This window comes from Bombina bombina, chromosome 8 (genome assembly GCF_027579735.1).
Source record: "Bombina bombina isolate aBomBom1 chromosome 8, aBomBom1.pri, whole genome shotgun sequence".
NCBI lineage: Eukaryota > Metazoa > Chordata > Amphibia > Anura > Bombinatoridae > Bombina > Bombina bombina.
In genome coordinates this window covers 287,652,548-287,672,071 of record NC_069506.1, presented here as the reverse complement: position 1 = coordinate 287,672,071, position 19,524 = coordinate 287,652,548, and the positions used below count along the sequence as shown (strand labels likewise).

Here is a 19,524-nt window from a genome sequence, read left to right as displayed (position 1 = left end):
CAGGATCCTTGGGCAATAGATATAGCATCTCAGGGATACAAACTGGAATTCAGAAATTCTTCCCCCAGAGGATGATTCCTTCTTTCTCGATTGTCTGTAGACTAGATAAAGAGAGAGGCGTTCTTGCGCTGTGTAGGAGACCTATCCTCCATGGGAGTAATTTTTCCCATTCCAATTCAGGAACAGGGACAGGGGTTTTACTCAAATCTGTTTGTAGTTCCCAAATAAAGAGGGAACTTTCAGACCTATTTTAGATCTAAAGAGTCTAAACAAGTTTCTCAGAGTTCCATATTTCAAGATGGAAACTATTCGTACAATTCTTCCATTGATACAGGAGGGTCAATTTACAACTACCGTGGATCTCAAGGATGCATATCTTCATGTTCCTGTCCACAGAGATCATCACAAGTTCCTGAGGTTTGCCTTTCTGGACAAACATTTTCAGTTTGTGGCTCTTCCTTTCGGTCTAGCCACGGCACCCAGAATTTTCACAAAAGTTCTGGGGTCGCTGCTAGCGGTTCTGAGACCGCGGGGCATTGCAGTGGCGCCTTATCTGGATGATATTCTGATCCAGGTGTCGTCTTATCAGCTCACAAAGTCTCATACCGACTTTGTTCTGTCCTTCCTGAGGACTCATGGGTGGAAGGTGAATCTGGAGAAGAGTTCTCTGGTTCCACAGACAAGGGTTCCTTTCTTGGGAACTCTAATCGACTCTTTATCCATGAAAATATTTTTGACGGAGGTCAGAAAATTAAAGATTCTGAACACATGCAGAGCCCTTGAGACCAATCCTCAGCCGTCAGTGGCTCAGTGCATGGAGGTAATTGGGTTGATGGTAGTGGCAATGGACATCATTCCATTTGCTCGGTTTCATCTAAGACCTCTGCAACTGAACATGCTCAGACAGTGGAATGGAGATTATACAAATTTGTCTCCTCAAATACATCTGGATCAGGAGACAAGGGACTCTCTCCTATGGTGGTTGTCGCTGGATCATCTATCCCAGGGGACGTGCTTTCGCAGACCCTCATGGGTGATAGTCACAACGGATGCCAGCATGTTCGGATGGGGTGCAGTCTGGAATTCCCTAAGAGCTCAAGGGGTCTGGACTCAGGCGGAGTCTCTCCTTCCCATCAATATTCTAGAATTGAGAGCAATATTCAATGCGCTTCAGGGTTGGCCTCAGTTGGCTTTCGCCCAATTTATCAGATTCCAGTCGGACAACATAATGATGGTGGCCTACATCAACCATCAGGGGGGGAACAAGAAGTTCCTTAGCGATGACAGAAGTAACCAGGATAATACAGTGGGCGGAGTCTCACTCTTGCCATCTGTCCGCGATCTACATCCCAGAGGTGGAAAACTGGGAAGCAGATTTTCTGAGCAGACAGACATTTCATCCGGGAGAGTGGGAACTCCATCCGGAGGTATTTGCCGACCTGATTCTCCGATGGGGCAGGCCGGAGTTGGATCTCATGGCATCTCGTCAGAATGCCAAGCTTCCGAGATACGGGTCCAGGTCCAGGGATCCCCAGGCCGAGCTGATAGATGCCTTGGTCCTTCAGCCTAGCTTATGTGTTACCTCCATTTGCTCTCCTTCCACAGGTGATTGCTCGAGTCAAACAGGAGAGGGCATCAGTGATTCTCATCGTCCCTGTGTGGCCTCGCAGGACTTGGTATGCCGATCTGGTGGACATGTCATCCCAGCCTCCGTGGAAGCTTCCATTGAGGAAAGACCTTCTCATTCAGGGACCCTTCCATCATCCGAATCTAGTTTCTCTGCAGCTAACTGCTTGGAGATTGAACGCTTAATTTTATTTAAGCGAGGTTTTTCTGATTTGGTCATAGATACTTTGATTCAGGTACGTAAGCCTGTTACTAGGAAAATTTATCATAAGATATGGCGTAAATACCTTTATTGGGGCGAATCCAAGGGCTACTCATGGAGTAGGGTTAGGATTCCTAGGATTTTGTCTTTTCTCCAAGAGGGATTGGATAAAGGGTTGTCAGCAAGTTCCTTAAAGGGACAGATTTCTGATTTATCTATTTTGTTGCACAAGCATCTGGCAGACGTTCCAGATGTTCATTTTTTTTGTCAGGCTCTGACTAGAATCAGGCCTGTGTTTAGACCAATTGCTCCTCCTTGGAGTTTGAATTTAGTTCTTAAAGTTCTTCAAGGGGTTCAGTTTGAACCTATGCATTCCATAGATATTAAGTTATTATCTTGGAAAGTTTTATTTTTGGTTGCTATTTCTCCAACATAGGTGTGTCCGGTCCACGGCGTCATCCTTACTTGTGGGATATTCTCTTCCCCAACAGGAAATGGCAAAGAGCCCAGCAAAGCTGGTCACATGATCCCTCCTAGGCTCCGCCTACCCCAGTCATTCTCTTTGCCGTTGTACAGGCAACATCTCCACGGAGATGGCTTAGAGTTTTTTAGTGTTTAACTGTAGTTTTTATTATTCAATCAAGAGTTTGTTATTTTAAAATAGTGCTGGTATGTACTATTTACTCAGAAACAGAAAAGAGATGAAGATTTCTGTTTGTATGAGGAAAATGATTTTAGCACCGTAACTAAAATCCATGGCTGTTCCACACAGGACTGTTGAGAGCAATTAACTTCAGTTGGGGGAACAGTGTGCAGTCTCTTACTGCTTGAGGTATGACACATTCTAACAAGACGATGTAATGCTGGAAGCTGTCTTTTTCCCTATGGGATCCGGTAAGCCATGTTTATTAAGATAGTAAATAAGAGCTTCACAAGGGCTTATTAAGACTGTAGACTTTTTCTGGGCTAAATCGATTCATTATTAACACATATTTAGCCTTGAGGAATCATTTATTCTGGGTATTTTGATATGATTATATCGGCAGGCACTGTTTTAGACACTTTATTCTTTAGGGGCTTTCCCTAATCATAGTCAGAGCCTCATTTTCGCGCCGGTATGGCGCACTTGTTTTTGAGGACAGCATGGCATGCAGCTGCATGTGTGTGGAGCTCTGATACATAGAAAAGTCTTTCTGAAGGCATCATTTGGTATCGTATTCCCCTTTGGGCTTGGTTGGGTCTCAGCAAAGCAGATTCCAGGGACTGTAAAGGGGTTAAATATAAAAACGGCTCCGGTTCCGTTATTTTAAGGGTTAAAGCTTCCAAATTTGGTGTGCAATACTTTTAAGGCTTTAAGACACTGTGGTGAAATTTTGGTGAATTTTGAACAATTCCTTCATACTTTTTCGCAATTGCAATAATAAAGTGTGTTTAGTTTAAAATTTAAAGTGACAGTAACGGTTTTATTTTAAAACGTTTTTTGTGCTTTGTTATCAAGTTTATGCCTGTTTAACATGTCTGAACTACCAGATAGATTGTGTTCTGACTGTGGGGAAACCAAGGTTCCTTCTCATTTAACTATATGTATTTTATGTCATAAAAAAATTTAGTAAAAATGATGCCCAAGATGATTCCTCAAGTGAGGGGAGTAAGCATGGTACTGCATCATCCCCTCCTTCGTCTACACCAGTCTTGCCCATACAGGAGGCCCCTAGTACATCTAGTGTGCCAATACTCCTTACTATGCAACATTTAACGGCTGTAATGGATAATTCTATCAAAAACATTTTAGCCAATATGCCCACTTATCAGCGAAAGCGCGACTGCTCTGTTTTAGAAAATTCTGTAGAGCATGAGAACGCTGATGATATGGTTTCTGAAGGGCCCCTACACCAGTCTGAGGGGGCCAGGGAGGTTTTGTCTGAGGGAGAAATTTCAGATTCAGGAAACATTTCTCAACAAGCTGAACCTGATGTGATTACTTTTAAATTTAAGTTGGAACATCTCCGCGCTCTGCTTAAGGAGGTGTTATCCAATTTGGATGATTGTGATTATCTGGTCATTCCAGAACCACTATGTAAAATGGAAAAGTTCTTAGAGGCCCCGGGGCCCCCCGAAGCTTTTCCTATATCCAAGCGGGTGGCGTACATTGTTAGTAAAGAATGGGACAGGCCCGGTATACCTTTAGTACCTCCCCCCATATTTATAAAATTGTTTTCCTATAGTCGACCTCAGAAAGGACTGATGGCAGACAGTCCCCAAGGTCGAGGGGGGCGGTTTCTACTCTACACAAGCGCGCCACTATACCCATAGAAGATAGTTGTGCTTTCCAAGATCCTATGGATAAAAAATTAGAAGGTCTGCTAAAGATGTTTGTTCAGCAAGGTTCCCTTCTACAACCAATTGCATGCATTGTCCCTGTCACTGCAGCCGCGTGTTTCTAGTTTGATGAGCTAGGAAAGGCGATTATTAGTAATTCTTCTTCTTATGAGGAGATTATGGACAGAATTCGTGCTCTTAAATTGGCTAATTCTTTCACCCTAGACGCCACCTTGCAATTGGCTAGGTTAGCGGCGAAAAAATTCTGGGTTTGCTATTGTGGCGCAGTGCGCTTTGGTTAAAATCTTGGGCAGCGGATGCGTCTTCCAAGAACAAATTGCTTGACATTCCTTTCAAGGGGAAAACACTCTTTGGCCCTGACTTGAAAGAGATTATCTCTGATATCACTGGGGGCAAGGGCCACGCCCTTCCTCAGGATAGGTCTTTTCAAGACCAAAAATAAACCTAAGTTTCGTCCCTTTCGCAGAAACGGATCAGCCCCAAGGGCTACGTCCTCTAAGCAGGAAGGTAATATTTCTCAAGCCAATCCAGCCTGGAGACCTATGCAAGGCTGGAGCAAAGGAAAGCAGGCCAGGAAACCTGCCACTGCTACCAAGACAGCATGAAATGCAGGCCCCCGATCCGGGACCGGATCTGGTGGGGGGCAGACTCTCTCTCTTCGCTCAGGCTTGGGAAAGAGATGTTCTGGATCCTTGGGCGCTAGAAATAGTCTCCCAAGGTTATTCTCTGGAGTTCAAGGGGCTTCCTCCAAGGGGGAGGTTCCACAGGTCTCAGTTGTCTTCAGACCACATAAGAAGACAGGCATTCTTACATTGGGTAGAAGACCTGCTAAAAATGGGAGTGATTCATCCTGTTCCATTAGGAGAACAAGGGATGGGGTTCTACTCCAATCTGTTCATAGTTCCCAAAAAAGAGGGAACGTTCAGACCAATCTTAGATCTCAAGATCTTGAACAAGTTTCTCAAGGTTCCATCGTTCAAGATGGAAACCATTCGAACACTTCTTCCTTCCATCCAGGAAGGTCAATTCATGACCAAGGTGGATTTCAAGGATGCGTATCTACATATTCCTATCCACAAGGAACATCATCGGTTCCTAAGGTTTGCATTCCTGGACAAGCATTTCCAGTTCGTGGCATTTTCTTTCGGATTAGCCACTGCTCCTAGGATTTTCTCATAGGTACTAGGGTCCCTTCTGGCGGTGCTAAGACCAAGGGGCATTGCTGTAGTACCTTACTTGGACGACATTCTGATTCGAGCGTCGTCCCTTCCTCAAGTAAAGGCTCACACGGACATTGTCCTGGCCTTTCTCAGATCTCACGGATGGAAAGTGAACGTGGAAAAGAGTTCTCTATCTCCGTCAACGAGGGTTCCCTTCTTGGGAACTATAATAGACTCCTTAGAAATGAGGATTTTTCTGACAGAAGCCAGAAAAACAAAACTTCTAGACTCTTGTCGGATACTTCATTCCGTTCCTCTTCCTTCCATAGCGCAGTGCATGGAAGTGATAGGTTTGATGGTAGCGGCAATGGACATAGTTCCTTTTGTGCGCATTCATCTAAGACCATTACAACTGTTCATGCTCAGTCAGTGGAATGGGGACTATTCAGACTTGTCTCCGAAGATACAAGCAAATCAGAGAACCAGAGACTCATTCCGTTGGTGGCTGTCCCTGGACAACCTGTCACAAGGGATGACCTTCCGCAGACCAGAGTGGGTCATTGTCACGACCGACGCCAGTCTGATGGGCTGGGGCGCGGTCTGGGGATCCCTGAAAGCTCAGGGTCTTTGGTCTCGGGTAGAATCTCTTCTACCGATAAATATTCTGGAACTGAGAGCGATATTCAATGCTCTCAAAGCTTGGCCTCAGCTAGCGAGGGCCAAGTTCATACATCAACCATCAGGGGGGAACAAGGAGTTCCCTAGCGATGGAAGAAGTGACCAAAATAATTCTATGGGCGGAGTCTCACTCCTGCCACCTGTCTGCTATCCACATCCCAGGAGTGGAAAATTGGGAAGCGGATTTTCTGAGTCGTCAGACATTGCATCCGGGGGAGTGGGAACTCCATCCGGAAATCTTTGCCCAAGTCACTCAACCGTGGGGCATTCCAGACATGGATCTGATGGCCTCTCGTCAGAACTTCAGAGTTCCTTACTACGGGTACAGATCCAGGGATCCCAAGGCGGCTCTAGTGGATGCACTAGTAGCACCTTGGACCTTCAAACTAGCTTATGTGTTCCCGCCGTTTCCTCTCATCCCCAGGCTGGTAGCCAGGATCAATCAGGAGAGGGCGTCGGTGATTTTGATAGCTCCTGCGTGGCCACGCAGGACTTGGTATGCAGATCTGGTGAATATGTCATCGGCTCCACCATGGAAGCTACCTTTGAGACGAGACCTTCTTGTTTTAGGTCCGTTCGACCCACTCCAGCTGACTGCTTGGAGATTGAACGCTTGATCTTATCAAAGCGAGGGTTCTCAGATTCTGTTATTAATACTCTTGTTCAGGCCTGAAAGCCTGTAACCAGAAAGATTACCACATAATTTGGTATATCTGTTGGTGTGAATCTGCAGGATTCCCTTGGGACAAGGTTAAGATTCCTAAGAGTCTATCCTTCCTTCGAGAAGGATTGGAAAAAGGATTATCTGCAAGTTCCTTGATGGGACAGATTTCTGCCTTGTCTGTGTTACTTCACAAAAAGCTGGCAGCTGTGCCAGATGTTCTAGCCTTTGTTCAGGCTCTGGTTAGAATCAAGCCTGTTTACAAAATTTTGACTCCTCCTTGGAGTCTCAACCTAGTTCTTTCAGTTCTTCAGGGGGTTCCGTTTGAACCCTTACATTCCGTTGATATTAAGTTATTATCTTGGAAAGTTTTGTTTTTGGTTGCAATTTCTTCTGCTAGAAGAGTTTCAGAATTATCTGCTCTGCAGTGTTCTTCTCCTTATCTGGTGTTCCATGCAGATAAGGTGGTTTTGCGTACTAAACCTGGTTTTCTTCCAAAAGTTGTTTCTAACAAAAACATTAACCAGGAGATAGTTGTGCCTTCTTTGTGTCCTAATCCAGTTTCAAAGAAGGAACGTTTGTTGCACAACTTGGATGTAGTTCGTGCTCTCAAATTTTACTTAGCAGCTACTAAGGATTTCAGACAAACTTTGTCTTTGTTTGTTGTTTATTCTGGTAAACGGAGAGGTCAAAAAGCAACTTCTACCTCTCTCTCCTTCTGGATTAAAAGCATTATCCGATTGGCTTATGAGACTGCCGGACGGCAGCCTCCTGAAAGAATCACAGCTCACTCCACTAGGGCTGTGGCTTCCACATGGGCCTTCAAGAACGAGGCTTCTGTTGGTCAGATATGTAAGGCAGCGACTTGGTCTTCACTGCACACTTTTTCTAAATTTTACAAATTTGATACTTTTGCTTCTTCTGAGGCTATTTTTGGGAGAAAGGTTTTGCAAGCCGTGGTGCCTTCCATTTAGGTGACCTGATTTGCTCCCTCCCTTCATCCGTGTCCTAAAGCTTTGGTATTGGTTCCCACAAGTAAGGATGACGCCGTGGACCGGACACACCTATGTTGGAGAAAACAGAATTTATGTTTACCTGATAAATTACTTTCTCCAACGGTGTGTCCGGGCCACGGCCCGCCCTGGTTTTTTTAATCAGGTCTGATAATTTATTTTCTTTAACTACAGTCACCACGGTAACATATGGTTTCTCCTATGCAAATATTCCTCCTTAACGTCGGTCGAATGACTGGGGTAGGCGGAGCCTAGGAGGGATCATGTGACCAGCTTTGCTGGGCTCTTTGCCATTTCCTGTTGGGGAAGAGAATATCCCACAAGTAAGGATGACGCCGTGGACCGGACACACCGTTGGAGAAAGTAATTTATCAGGTAAACATAAATTCTGTTTTCTTCTGCTCGCAGAGTTTCTGAGCTTTCGGCATTACAATGTGATTCTCTTATCTTTTTTTCCTTCGGATAAGGTAGTGTTACGTACCAAACCTGGTTTTCTTCCTAAGGTTGTTTCAAATAAAAATATTAATCAGGAAATTGTTGTTCCTTCCTTGTGTCCTAATCCTTCTTCTAAGAAGGAGCGACTTACATAATTTGGACGTGGTCCGTGCCTTGAAGTTTTACTTACAGGCAACTAAGGATTTTCGTCAATCTTCTTCCCTGTTTGTTGTGTTTTCTGGGAAGCGTAGGGGTCAGAAAGCTACGGCTACCTCTCTTTCTTTTTGGCTGAAGAGTATCATCCGTTTTGCATATGAGACTGCTGGACAGCAGCCTCCTGAACAAATTACGGCTCATTCCACTAGGGCTGTAGCTTCCTCATGGGCATTCAAAAATTATGCTTCTGTTGAACAGATTTGCAAAGCTGCAACTTGGTCTTCTCTTCACACTTTTTCAAAATTTTCCAAATTTGATACTTTTGCCTCGTCTGAGGCTGTTTTTGGGAGAAAAGTTCTTAAAGCAGTGGTGCCTTCCGTTTAAGTTCCCTGTCTTGTCCCTCCCTTTCATCCGTGTCCTATAGCTTTGGTATTGTATCCCATAAGTAAGGATGAAATCCGTGGACTCATCGTATCTTGTAAAAGAAAAGGAAATTTATGCTTACCTGATAAATTTGTTTCTTTTACAATACAATGAGTCCACGGCCCGCCCTGTTTTTGTATGACGGGTCTTTTATTTTGTTAAACTTTAGTCACCTCTGCACCTTGGCTTTTCCTTTCTCTTCCTAACTTTGGTCGAATGACTGGAGTGGGAGGAAAGGGAGGAGCTATATATACAGCTCTACTGTGGTGCTCTTTGCCTCCTCCTGTTGACCAGGAGGCGATATCGCATAAGTAAGGATGAAATCCGTGGACTCATCGTATTGTAAAAGAAACAAATTTATCAGGTAACCATAAATTTCCTTTTTTTTTTATCTGATGAAAGGGACTTGAGTTTCCTGAAACGTCATCTATTAAAGCTGACTTTTTGTTCATTAAGTCTTGAGAGTGCATTATTTTTTGAAATTATACTATTGGCTATATTTGCACCCAGGTGGACTGTATCTGGAGGGAGGATTTGTTCTTGCTGGAATATATATATATATATATATATATATATAAATAAATAAATAAATAAAGTACACTGTTTTCTATGTGAAGAACATAGGAATGTAAAATATGCGTAATGCACATCAGGTTCCACGATTAAGATTTTAACGTGGTTGGGTTAGCACACATGAAATTTAGTAATCTTAAATGACCGGTCAAGACAGTAGATTTGCATAATCAACAAATGCAAGATAACAAGACAAAGCAATAACACTTAGTCTGAACTTCAAATGAGTAGTAGATTTTTTTTCTGACAATTTTAAAAGTTATGTCTTTTTCCACTCCCCCTGTACAATGTGACAGCCATCAGCCAATCACAAATGCATACACGTACCATGTGACAGCAATCAGCCATTAACAAATGCATACACACTTATTCTTGCACACGCTCAGTAGGAGCTGGTGACTCAAAAAGTTTAAAGGGACACTGAACCCAAATTTTTTCTTTCGTGATTTAGATAGAGCATGCAATTTTAAACAACTTTCTAATTTACTCCTAATATCAATTTTTCTTCATTCTCTTGCTTTCTTTATTTGAAAAAGAAAGCATCTAAGCTATTTTTTTGGTTCAGAACCATGCAAAGCACTTGTTTATTGGTAGGTGAATTTACCCACCAATCAGCAAGAACAACACTGTGTTCACCAAAAATGAGCCGGCATCTAAACTTACATTCTTGCATTTCAAATAAAGATACCAAGAGAATGAAAAGAATTTGATAATAGGAGTAAATTAGAAAGTTGCTTAAAATTGCATGCTCTATCTGAATCACGATAGAATAAATTTTGGGTTCAGTGTCCCTTTAAATATAAAAAGATTGTGCACATTTTGTTAATGGAAGTAAATTAGAAAGTTATTTAAATTTGCATGCTCTATCTAAATAATGAAAGTTTAATTTTGATTGATTGTCCCTTTAAAGGGACAGTCTAGTCCAAAATAAACTTTATTGATTCAAATAGAGAATGTAATTTTAAACAATTTTCCAATTTACTTTTATCACCAATTTTGCTTTGTTCGTTTGGTATTCTTAGTTGGAAGCTAAACCTAGGAGGTTCATATGCTAATTTCTAAGCTCTTGAAGGCCGCCTCTTCTCTCAGGGCATTTTGACAGTTTTCACCACTAGAGGGTGTTAGTTCACGTGTGTCATATAGATGACACTGTGCTCACGCACGTGGAGTTCAGGTGAGCCAGCTTTGATTGGCTAAAATGGATGTCTCTCAAAAGAACTGAAATAAGGGGGCAGTTTGCAGAGGCTTAGATACAAGGTAATCACAGAGGTAAAAAGTGTATTTATATAACTGTGTTGTTTGTGCAAAACTAGGGAATGGGTAATAAAGGGATTATCTATCTTTTTAAACAATAAAAATTCTGGTGTAGACTGTCCCTTTAGGCGAGTTATTGAAATATTACATTATGACATAAAATATAAAAAAACAACAACAATTAAAAACGATTAAACATACTGTAAAAAATATCGATATATATTCTATAGATTATTTAGAATATTTTACAGTATATTTCAAATTTTTAATGTTTATTCTTTTTTTTAATTTGTTATGCCTATCGTTCTGCTTAACGTATACATACGTCTGAGCTGCAGGGTGCTCCAGTAGTCTTTGCTGTAAAGTTACAGCCGAGAACTTGAGTTTCTGAGCTCCAGGCATCTGCCAGCTTGTGGAACCGGTGCTCCGGTTCCATATGAAGGCAGATGCCAGATCGTTACAAACAGTGACACAGTGTGAGCTTCTTGTGCCAGCGGAGGTGTGGGAGGAAGGTAGGTGGGCAGAAGTGGGAGGGGCCCTACGCTACCTAAAATGTTTTAATGGGAGAGGGAGGGATGGGAAAGCTCTATTTCTGTTTAATCAGAGTGATAGCAAAAATGCTAACAATTCTCCAATACTTTTCTGAAATTCCCAGTAGCGAAGGGGTTAAAGGGACAGTAAAGACCAGAATTTTTGTTGTTTAAAAAGGTAGATAATACCTTTATTACCAATTCCCCAATTTTGCATAACCAACACAGTTATAATAATACACTTTTTACCTCTGTGATTACCTTGTATCTAAGCCTCTGCAAATTGCCCCCTTATTTCAGTTCTTTTGACAGACTTGCATTTTTAGCCAATTAGTGCTGACTCCTAGAAGCTTCACGTGCCTGAGCTCAATGTTATCTATATGAAACACATGAACTAACACCCTCTAGTGGTGAAAAACTGTCAAAAATGCTTTTAGATTAGAGGCAGTCTTCAAGGTCTAAGAAATTAGCATATGAACCTCCTAGGTTTAGCTTTCAACTAAGAATACTAAGAGAACAAAGCAAAAATGGTAATAAAAGTAAATTGGAAAGTTGTTTAAAATTACATGCCCTATTTAAATCATGAAAGTTTTTTTTTTTTTACTTTACTGTCCCTTTTATAATCAGACAGTGTTATTATGAGTGTAACTATACTTTTAAATTTATTTTTTATCTTTTTTTTTGTACAACTTTTTTGTCTCACGTAACCGTTAACCAACACGAGTAAAATTTGATTGTGCGTAAGCGAACGTGTATACTTTCAACTCGTAATACACATGTTATTTTTGACACACGCAAAGAGCTGCACAATACCCCTTACCCCTTATCTCTCACTCACAACAGTTAATGAGCCACTCATAACGTAGCCCTTAGTAGGGGTAATGACTGATAGATTAGGCTATGGTTGTTCATCCTTTTTAGGGGACATTTTCTTCAATAAAAAAGAGCCAATGAAATGCTAAGTGAAAAGAAAAATACATGCAGCAGCACTTTAGGTAATGGCCAGTATCTGTACAACAGTCCTTTAGAAAGCAGTCAGGGCAGCAAACAGGGAGAAGTGTGTAAATGTTTTAATTGAATAAAAATTCCTCTGTCTTCAGAATAACTGGTTACAAAAAGTGACCGATATGGGAAGTGTACACGGAATGCAAAAGGGCTTATAAGATGTTTCTTCTCTGCAGAGTCCTCACTTTGTGGTTCGATTACGGTCACTGGCCTGATGTGAATGAAGCTCTGGTGGAAGGCATCAAAACCATCCAGATAGACACCTGGCTACAGGTAAGGATGACCAGGGGCAATACGTAAAATAGGTTAAGGGTTAAACAGTACTGTACAATGTAATGATGCACCAAAATGGAAATTCCGGATTTAAACCGAACCCAAAAATCCAGGATGCACTTGGCCGAAAACCGAAAATTTATTTTTTTCAAATTATTTTAAAAAATTTTCTTTTACAAGATATACCGAATCCACGGGTTTCATCCTTTACTTGTGGGATATATTCCTCCTGCTAACAGGAAGTGGCAAAGAGCACCACAGCAGAGCTGCTATATAGCTCCTCCCTTAACTCCTCCCTCCAGTCATTCTCTTTGCCTATGCTAGTAATAGGAAGGGTAAAGTTAAGAGGTGATAAAATAATAGTTTTAGTTTCTTCAATCAAGAGTTTTTTATTTTAAAATGGTACCAATGAGTACTATTTATCCTCAGGCAGGACATAGAAGAAGAATTCTGCCTTGAGTCTGATGATCTCAGCGGTTGTAACTGAGATCCTTGTTTGCTTCCCACAAGATGACTGAGGAGTACAGAGAAAGCTTCAGTGTGGGGAACGTTTCTGCTACATGCAGCTTTGAGGTATGTGCAGTCATGTATATTCTGAAGAGACCTGGTAGATTCAGAATTGGCTGACATATTTTATATCTTGTAAGAGGGGTAAGCAGTAGTCCGGGTAGGGTGGTACTGGACCCCTGTGTTTAATGACCTTTGTGAGAACTGCAAGGGACACTTTTAGGGCTTGGTTAGACACTGAGACAGCCTGGAGTACGCTATTTTTTTTATTGAAATAAGGCTTATCAGGGCTGATGCGTTTATATTTTGGGGTTCCACATGGCACTTTATTTATTAGGCATTGCTTACTCATAGACCGCTTCCCATGCGGCTGGTGGTGTTTATTTTCCATCGTACATGAAGGGCGGGGCCTAATTTTCACGCCTCAGTGCGCAGTTAGAGCCGTAGAGTACAGCCATTACTCTGGTTAGGACCAGATTGTGAGGCTGCATTGTGGAGCAAGTCCGGATTGTTTGTACTGATATTTGGGGCAGGTAGGCACCACAGCAGAGTAATTTTAAGGGGTGCAATATACGACTGCACATTTGGTGCTTTCCCTATCAAAATTTCTTTCATGTAATTAGCAAGAGTCCATGAGCTAGTGACGTATGGGATATACATTCCTACCAGGAGGGGCAAAGTTTCCCAAACCTCAAAATGCCTATAAATACACCCCTCACCACACCCACAATTCAGTTTTACAAACTTTGCCTCCGATGGAGGTGGTGAAGTAAGTTTGTGCTAGATTCTACGTTGATATGCGCTCCGCAGCAAGTTGGAGCCCGGTTTTCCTCTCAGCGTGCAGTGAATGTCAGAGGGATGTGAGGAGAGTATTGCCTATTTGAATGCAGTGATCTCCTTCTACGGGGTCTATTTCATAGGTTCTCTGTTATCGGTCGTAGAGATTCATCTCTTACCTCCCTTTTCAGATCGACGATATACTCTTATATATACCATTACCTCTGCTGATTCTCGTTTCAGTACTGGTTTGGCTTTCTACAAACATGTAGATGAGTGTCCTGGGGTAAGTAAATCTTATTTTCTGTGACACTCTAAGCTATGGTTGGGCACTTTGTTTATAAAGTTCTAAATATATGTATTCAAACATTTATTTGCCTTGACTCAGAATGTTCAACTTTCCTTATTTTTCAGACAGTCAGTTTCATATTTGGGATAATGCATTTGATTTAATCATTTTTTCTTACCTTCAAAAATTTGACTCTTTTTCCCTGTGGGCTGTTAGGCTCGCGGGGGCTGAAAATGCTTCATGTTCCTGAGATTCTCTTTTCTGGACAAGCATTACCAGTTTGTGGCTCTACCGTTCGGCCTAGCTACAGCTCCAAGAATTTTTACAAAGGTTCTCGGTGCCCTTCTGTCTGTAATCAGAGAACAGGGTATTGTGGTATTTCCTTATTTGGACGATATCTTGGTACTTGCTCAGTCTTTACATTTAGCAGAATCTCATACGAATCGACTTGTGTTGTTTCTTCAAGATCATGGTTGGAGGATCAATTTACCAAAAAGTTCATTGATTCCTCAGACAAGGGTAACCTTTCTGGGTTTCCGGATAGATTCAGTGTCCATGACTCTGTCTTTAACAGACAAGAGACGTCTAAAATTGATTTCAGCTTGTCGAAACCTTCAGTCACAATCATTCCCTTCGGTAGCCTTATGCATGGAAATTCTAGGTCTTATGACTGCTGCATCGGACGCGATCCCCTTTGCTCGTTTTCACATGCGACCTCTTCAGCTCTGTATGCTGAATCAATGGTGCAAGGATTACACAAAGATATCTCAATTAATATCTTTAAAACCGATTGTTCGACACTCTCTAACGTGGTGGACAGATCACCATCGTTTAATTCAGGGGGCTTCTTTTGTGCTTCCGACTTGGACTGTAATTTCAACAGATGCAAGTCTCACAGGTTGGGGAGCTGTGTGGGGATCTCTGACGGCACAAGGAGTTTGGGAATCTCAGGAGGTGAGATTACCGATCAATATTTTGGAACTCCGTGCAATTTTCAGAGCTCTTCAGTTTTGGCCTCTTCTGAAGAGAGAATCGTTCATTTGTTTTCAGACAGACAATGTCACAACTGTGGCATACATCAATCATCAAGGAGGGACTCACAGTCCTCTGGCTATGAAAGAAGTATCTCGAATTTTGGTTTGGGCGGAATCCAGCTCCTGTCTAATCTCTGCGGTTCATATCCCAGGTGTAGACAATTGGGAAGCGGATTATCTCAGTCGCCAAACGTTGCATCCGGGCGAATGGTCTCTTCACCCAGAGGTATTTCTTCAGATTGTTCAAAGGTGGGAACTTCCAGAAATAGATCTGATGGCGTCTCATCTAAACAAGAAACTTCCCAGATATCTGTCCAGATCCCGGGATCCTCAGGCGGAGGCAGTGGATGCATTATCACTTCCTTGGAAGTATCATCCTGCCTATATCTTTCCGCCTCTAGTTCTTCTTCCAAGAGTAATTTCCAAGATTCTGAAGGAATGCTCGTTTGTTCTGCTGGTAGCTCCGGCATGGCCTCACAGGTTTTGGTATGCGGATCTTGTCCGGATGGCCTCTTGCCAACCGTGGACTCTTCCGTTAAGACCAGACCTTCTGTCACAAGGTCCTTTTTTCCATCAGGATCTGAAATCCTTAAATTTAAAGGTATGGAGATTGAACGCTTGATTCTTGGTCAAAGAGGTTTCTCTGACTCTGTGATTAATACTATGTTACAGGCTCGTAAATCTGTATCTAGAGAGATATATTATAGAGTCTGGAAGACTTATATTTCTTGGTGTCTTTCTCATCATTTTTCTTGGCATTCTTTTAGAATACCGAGAATTTTACAGTTTCTTCAGGATGGTTTAGATAAGGGTTTGTCTGCAAGTTCCTTGAAAGGACAAATCTCTGCTCTTTCTGTTCTTTTCCTCCTTGGAGTTTGAATTTGGTTCTGGGAGCTCTTCAAGCTCCTCCCTTTGAACCTATGCATTCATTGGACATTAAATTACTTTCTTGGAAAGTTTTGTTCCTTTTGGCCATCTCTTCTGCCAGAAGAGTTTCTGAATTATCTGCTCTTTCTTGTGAGTCTCCTTTTCTGATTTTTCATCAGGATAAGGCGGTGTTGCGAACTTCTTTTGAATTTTTACCTAAAGTTGTGAATTCCAACAACATTAGTAGAGAAATTGTGGTTCCTTCATTATGTCCTAATCCTAAAAATTCTAAGGAGAAATCATTGCATTCTTTGGATGTTGTTAGAGCTTTGAAATATTATGTTGAAGCTACTAAATCTTTCCGAAAGACTTCTAGTCTATTTGTTATCTTTTCCGGTTCTAGAAAAGGCCAGAAAGCTTCTGCTATTTCTTTGGCATCTTGGTTGAAATCTTTAATTCATCTTGCCTATGTTGAGTCGGGTAAAACTCCGCCTCAGAGGATTACAGCTCATTCTACCAGGTCAGTTTCTACTTCCTGGGCGTTTAGGAATGAAGCTTCGGTTGATCAGATTTGCAAAGCAGCAACTTGGTCCTCTTTGCATACTTTTACTAAATTCTACCATTTTGATGTATTTTCTTCTTCTGAAGCAGTTTTTGGTAGAAAAGTACTTCAGGCAGCGGTTTCAGTCTGAATCTTCTGCTTATGTTTTTCATTAAACTTTATTTTGGGTGTGGATTATTTTCAGCAGGAATTGGCTGTCTTTATTTTATCCCTCCCTCTCTAGTGACTCTTGTGTGGAAAGATCCACATCTTGGGTAATCATTATCCCATACGTCACTAGCTCATGGACTCTTGCTAATTACATGAAAGAAAACATAATTTATGTAAGAACTTACCTGATAAATTCATTTCTTTCATATTAGCAAGAGTCCATGAGGCCCGCCCTTTTTTTGTGGTGGTTATGATTTTTGTATAAAGCACAATTATTCCAATTCCTTATTTTATATGCTTTCGCACTTTTTTATCACCCCACTTCTTGGCTATTCGTTAAACTGAATTGTGGGTGTGGTGAGGGGTGTATTTATAGGCATTTTGAGGTTTGGGAAACTTTGCCCCTCCTGGTAGGAATGTATATCCCATACGTCACTAGCTCATGGACTCTTGCTAATATGAAAGAAATGAATTTATCAGGTAAGTTCTTACATAAATTATGTTTTTCAATTTTCCTTAACGTTTTAGCACTTTTGGGAAATCTGTGTACACTTTTTTTTTCCTTAAAGGTACAGTATCGTTTTTTTACTAAATTGTTTTTCTCACATAATAAAGATTATTAACGACTTGTGCTGTTATTACTAGTCTGTTCAATATGTCTGACAATGAAGAAAGTCAGTGTTCTATGTGTTTAGAAGCCATAGTGGAACCCCCTATTACATTGTGTCCTTCTTGTACTGAAAGGGCCCTACACTGTAAAGATCATATTTTAGGTAATGATAGTGTGCCTAAGGATGATTCTCAGTCTGAAGAGAACCAGGATATGCCACCTAATTCTCCCCTAGTGTCTCAACCTTTAACGCCCGCACAAGCGACGCCAAGTACTTCTAGTGCGTCTAGTTCTTTTACTTTGCAAGATATGGCTGCAGTTATGTCTACTACCCTTACAGAGGTATTATCCCAACTGCCAGGTTTGCAGGGTAAACGCCATAGGTCAGATATTAATGTTAATACTGAATCCTCTGATGCCTTAGTGGCTATTTCCGATGCACCCTCACAATGTTCTGGTTTGGGGGTTAGGGATTTTATGTCTGAGGGAGAACTTTCAGAGTCAGGAAGTTTATTACCTCAGACAGATTCGGACGTCATGTCCTTTAAATTCAAATTAGAACACCTCCGCTTATTGCTCAGGGAGGTTCTGGCGACTCTGGATGATTGTGACCCTATCACAATTCCCCCAGAAAAATTGTGTAAAATGGACAAATATTTGGAAGTACCTACTTACACGGATGTTTTTCCGGTTCCTAAGAGAATTTAGAAAATTGTTAAGAAGGAATGGGATAGACAAGGTATACCGTTTTTTCCCCCTCCTAATTTTAAGAAAATGTTTCCCATATCTGACACCATACGGGACTCCTGGCAATTGGTTCCCAAGGTGGAAGGAGCTATATCTACTTTAGCTAAACGTACAACTATACCCATTGAGGACAGCTGTGCTTTTAAAGACCCTATGGATAAAAAATTAGAGGGTCTTCTAAAGAAACTATTTGTTCACCAGGGTTTTCTCTTACAGCCTATAACCTGCATGGTTCCAGTAACTACTGCAGCTGCCTTTTGGTTTGACGCCCTGGAAGAGTCTCTGAAGGTTGAGACACCTTTAGAAGACATTTTAGACAGAATTAAGGCTCTTAAACTAGCAAATTCTTTTATGACTGATGTTGCTTTTCAACTTACAAAATTAGCAGCGAAAAACGCATGCTTTGCCATTGTAGCGCGTAGAGCGTTATGGCTAAAGTCATGGTCGGCTAACGTATCGTCTAAATCTAAGCTTTTATCTATTCCCTTCAAAGGTAAGACCCTATTCAGTCCTGAGCTGAAGGAAATAATCTCTGACATTACTGGAGGTAAGGGTCACACCCTACCTCAGGACAAGCCCCTCAAGATGAGGAGTAAACAAACTAATTTTCGTTCCTTTCGAAACTTTAAAAGAACATCCTCTGCTTCCTCTTCCTCCACTAAGCAGGAAGGGAACTTTGCTCAATCCAAGGCAGTCTGGAGACCTAACCAGGCCTGGAATAAGGGTAAACAAGTCAAAAAGCCCGCTGCTGCTACCAAGACAGCATGAAGGGGCAGTCTCCGATCCGGGACCACATCTAGTAGGGGGCAGACTCTCTTTCTTTGCTCAGGCTTGGGCAAGGGATGTACAGGATCCTTGGGCATTGGAAATTGTGACCCAGGGGTATCAGTTGGAATTCATGGACTTCCCCCCAAGGGGAAGATTTCATCTTTCACGATTGTCTGTAGACCAGACAAAAAGAGAGGCGTTCTTACGCTGTGTAAAAGACCTCTACACCATGGGTGTAATTTGCCCAGTTCCAGATCTGGAACAGGGGCAGGGGTTCTATTCAAACCTATTTGTGGTTCCCAAAAAAGAGGGAACCTTCAGACCGATTTTAGATCTCATATGTCTAAACAAGTTTCTCAGAGTCCCATCTTTCAAGATGGAGACTATTCATATTTTGCCAATGATCCAAGAGGGTCAATACATGACCACGGTGGACCTGAAGGATGCGTACCTTCACATTCCTATCCACAAGGATCATCACCAGTTCCTGCGATTTGCATTTCAGGACAAACATTACCAGTTTGTGGCCCTTCCCTTCGGGTTGACCACGGCTCCCAGGATCTTCACAAAGGTTCTAGGGTCTCTTCTAGCGGTTCTCAGGCCGCGAGGCATAGCGGTGGCGCCCTATCTGGACGATATCTTGATCCAGGCGTCAACCTATCATCTGTCCAAATCTCACACGGACATCGTGTTGTCATTTCTGAGAACTCACGGTTGGAAAGTGAATGTAGAAAAAAGTTCACTAGTTCCACAGACAAGAGTTCCATTCCTGGGAACTCTGATAGACTCAGTAAACATGAAAATATTTCTGACAGAAGTCAGAAAATCAAAGATTCTAAATACTTGCCGAGCTCTGCAGTCTATTCATCGGCCATCAGTGGCTC

General features: G+C 41.9%; 1 protein-coding gene across 7 annotated transcripts in view; it reads left to right on the top strand.

Moving 5' to 3' along the window:
* Positions 1 to 19,524, top strand: part of MTOR (mechanistic target of rapamycin kinase) — a 531,718-nt gene that overhangs the window by 325,557 nt on the left and 186,637 nt on the right. For all 7 annotated transcript variants that reach the window (XM_053691448.1, XM_053691447.1, XM_053691446.1 and 4 more), the window contains exon 43: positions 12,233 to 12,329. In XM_053691448.1, the coding sequence (XP_053547423.1) occupies positions 12,233 to 12,329 (97 nt within the window). The remainder of the gene's footprint in view (positions 1 to 12,232; positions 12,330 to 19,524) is intronic.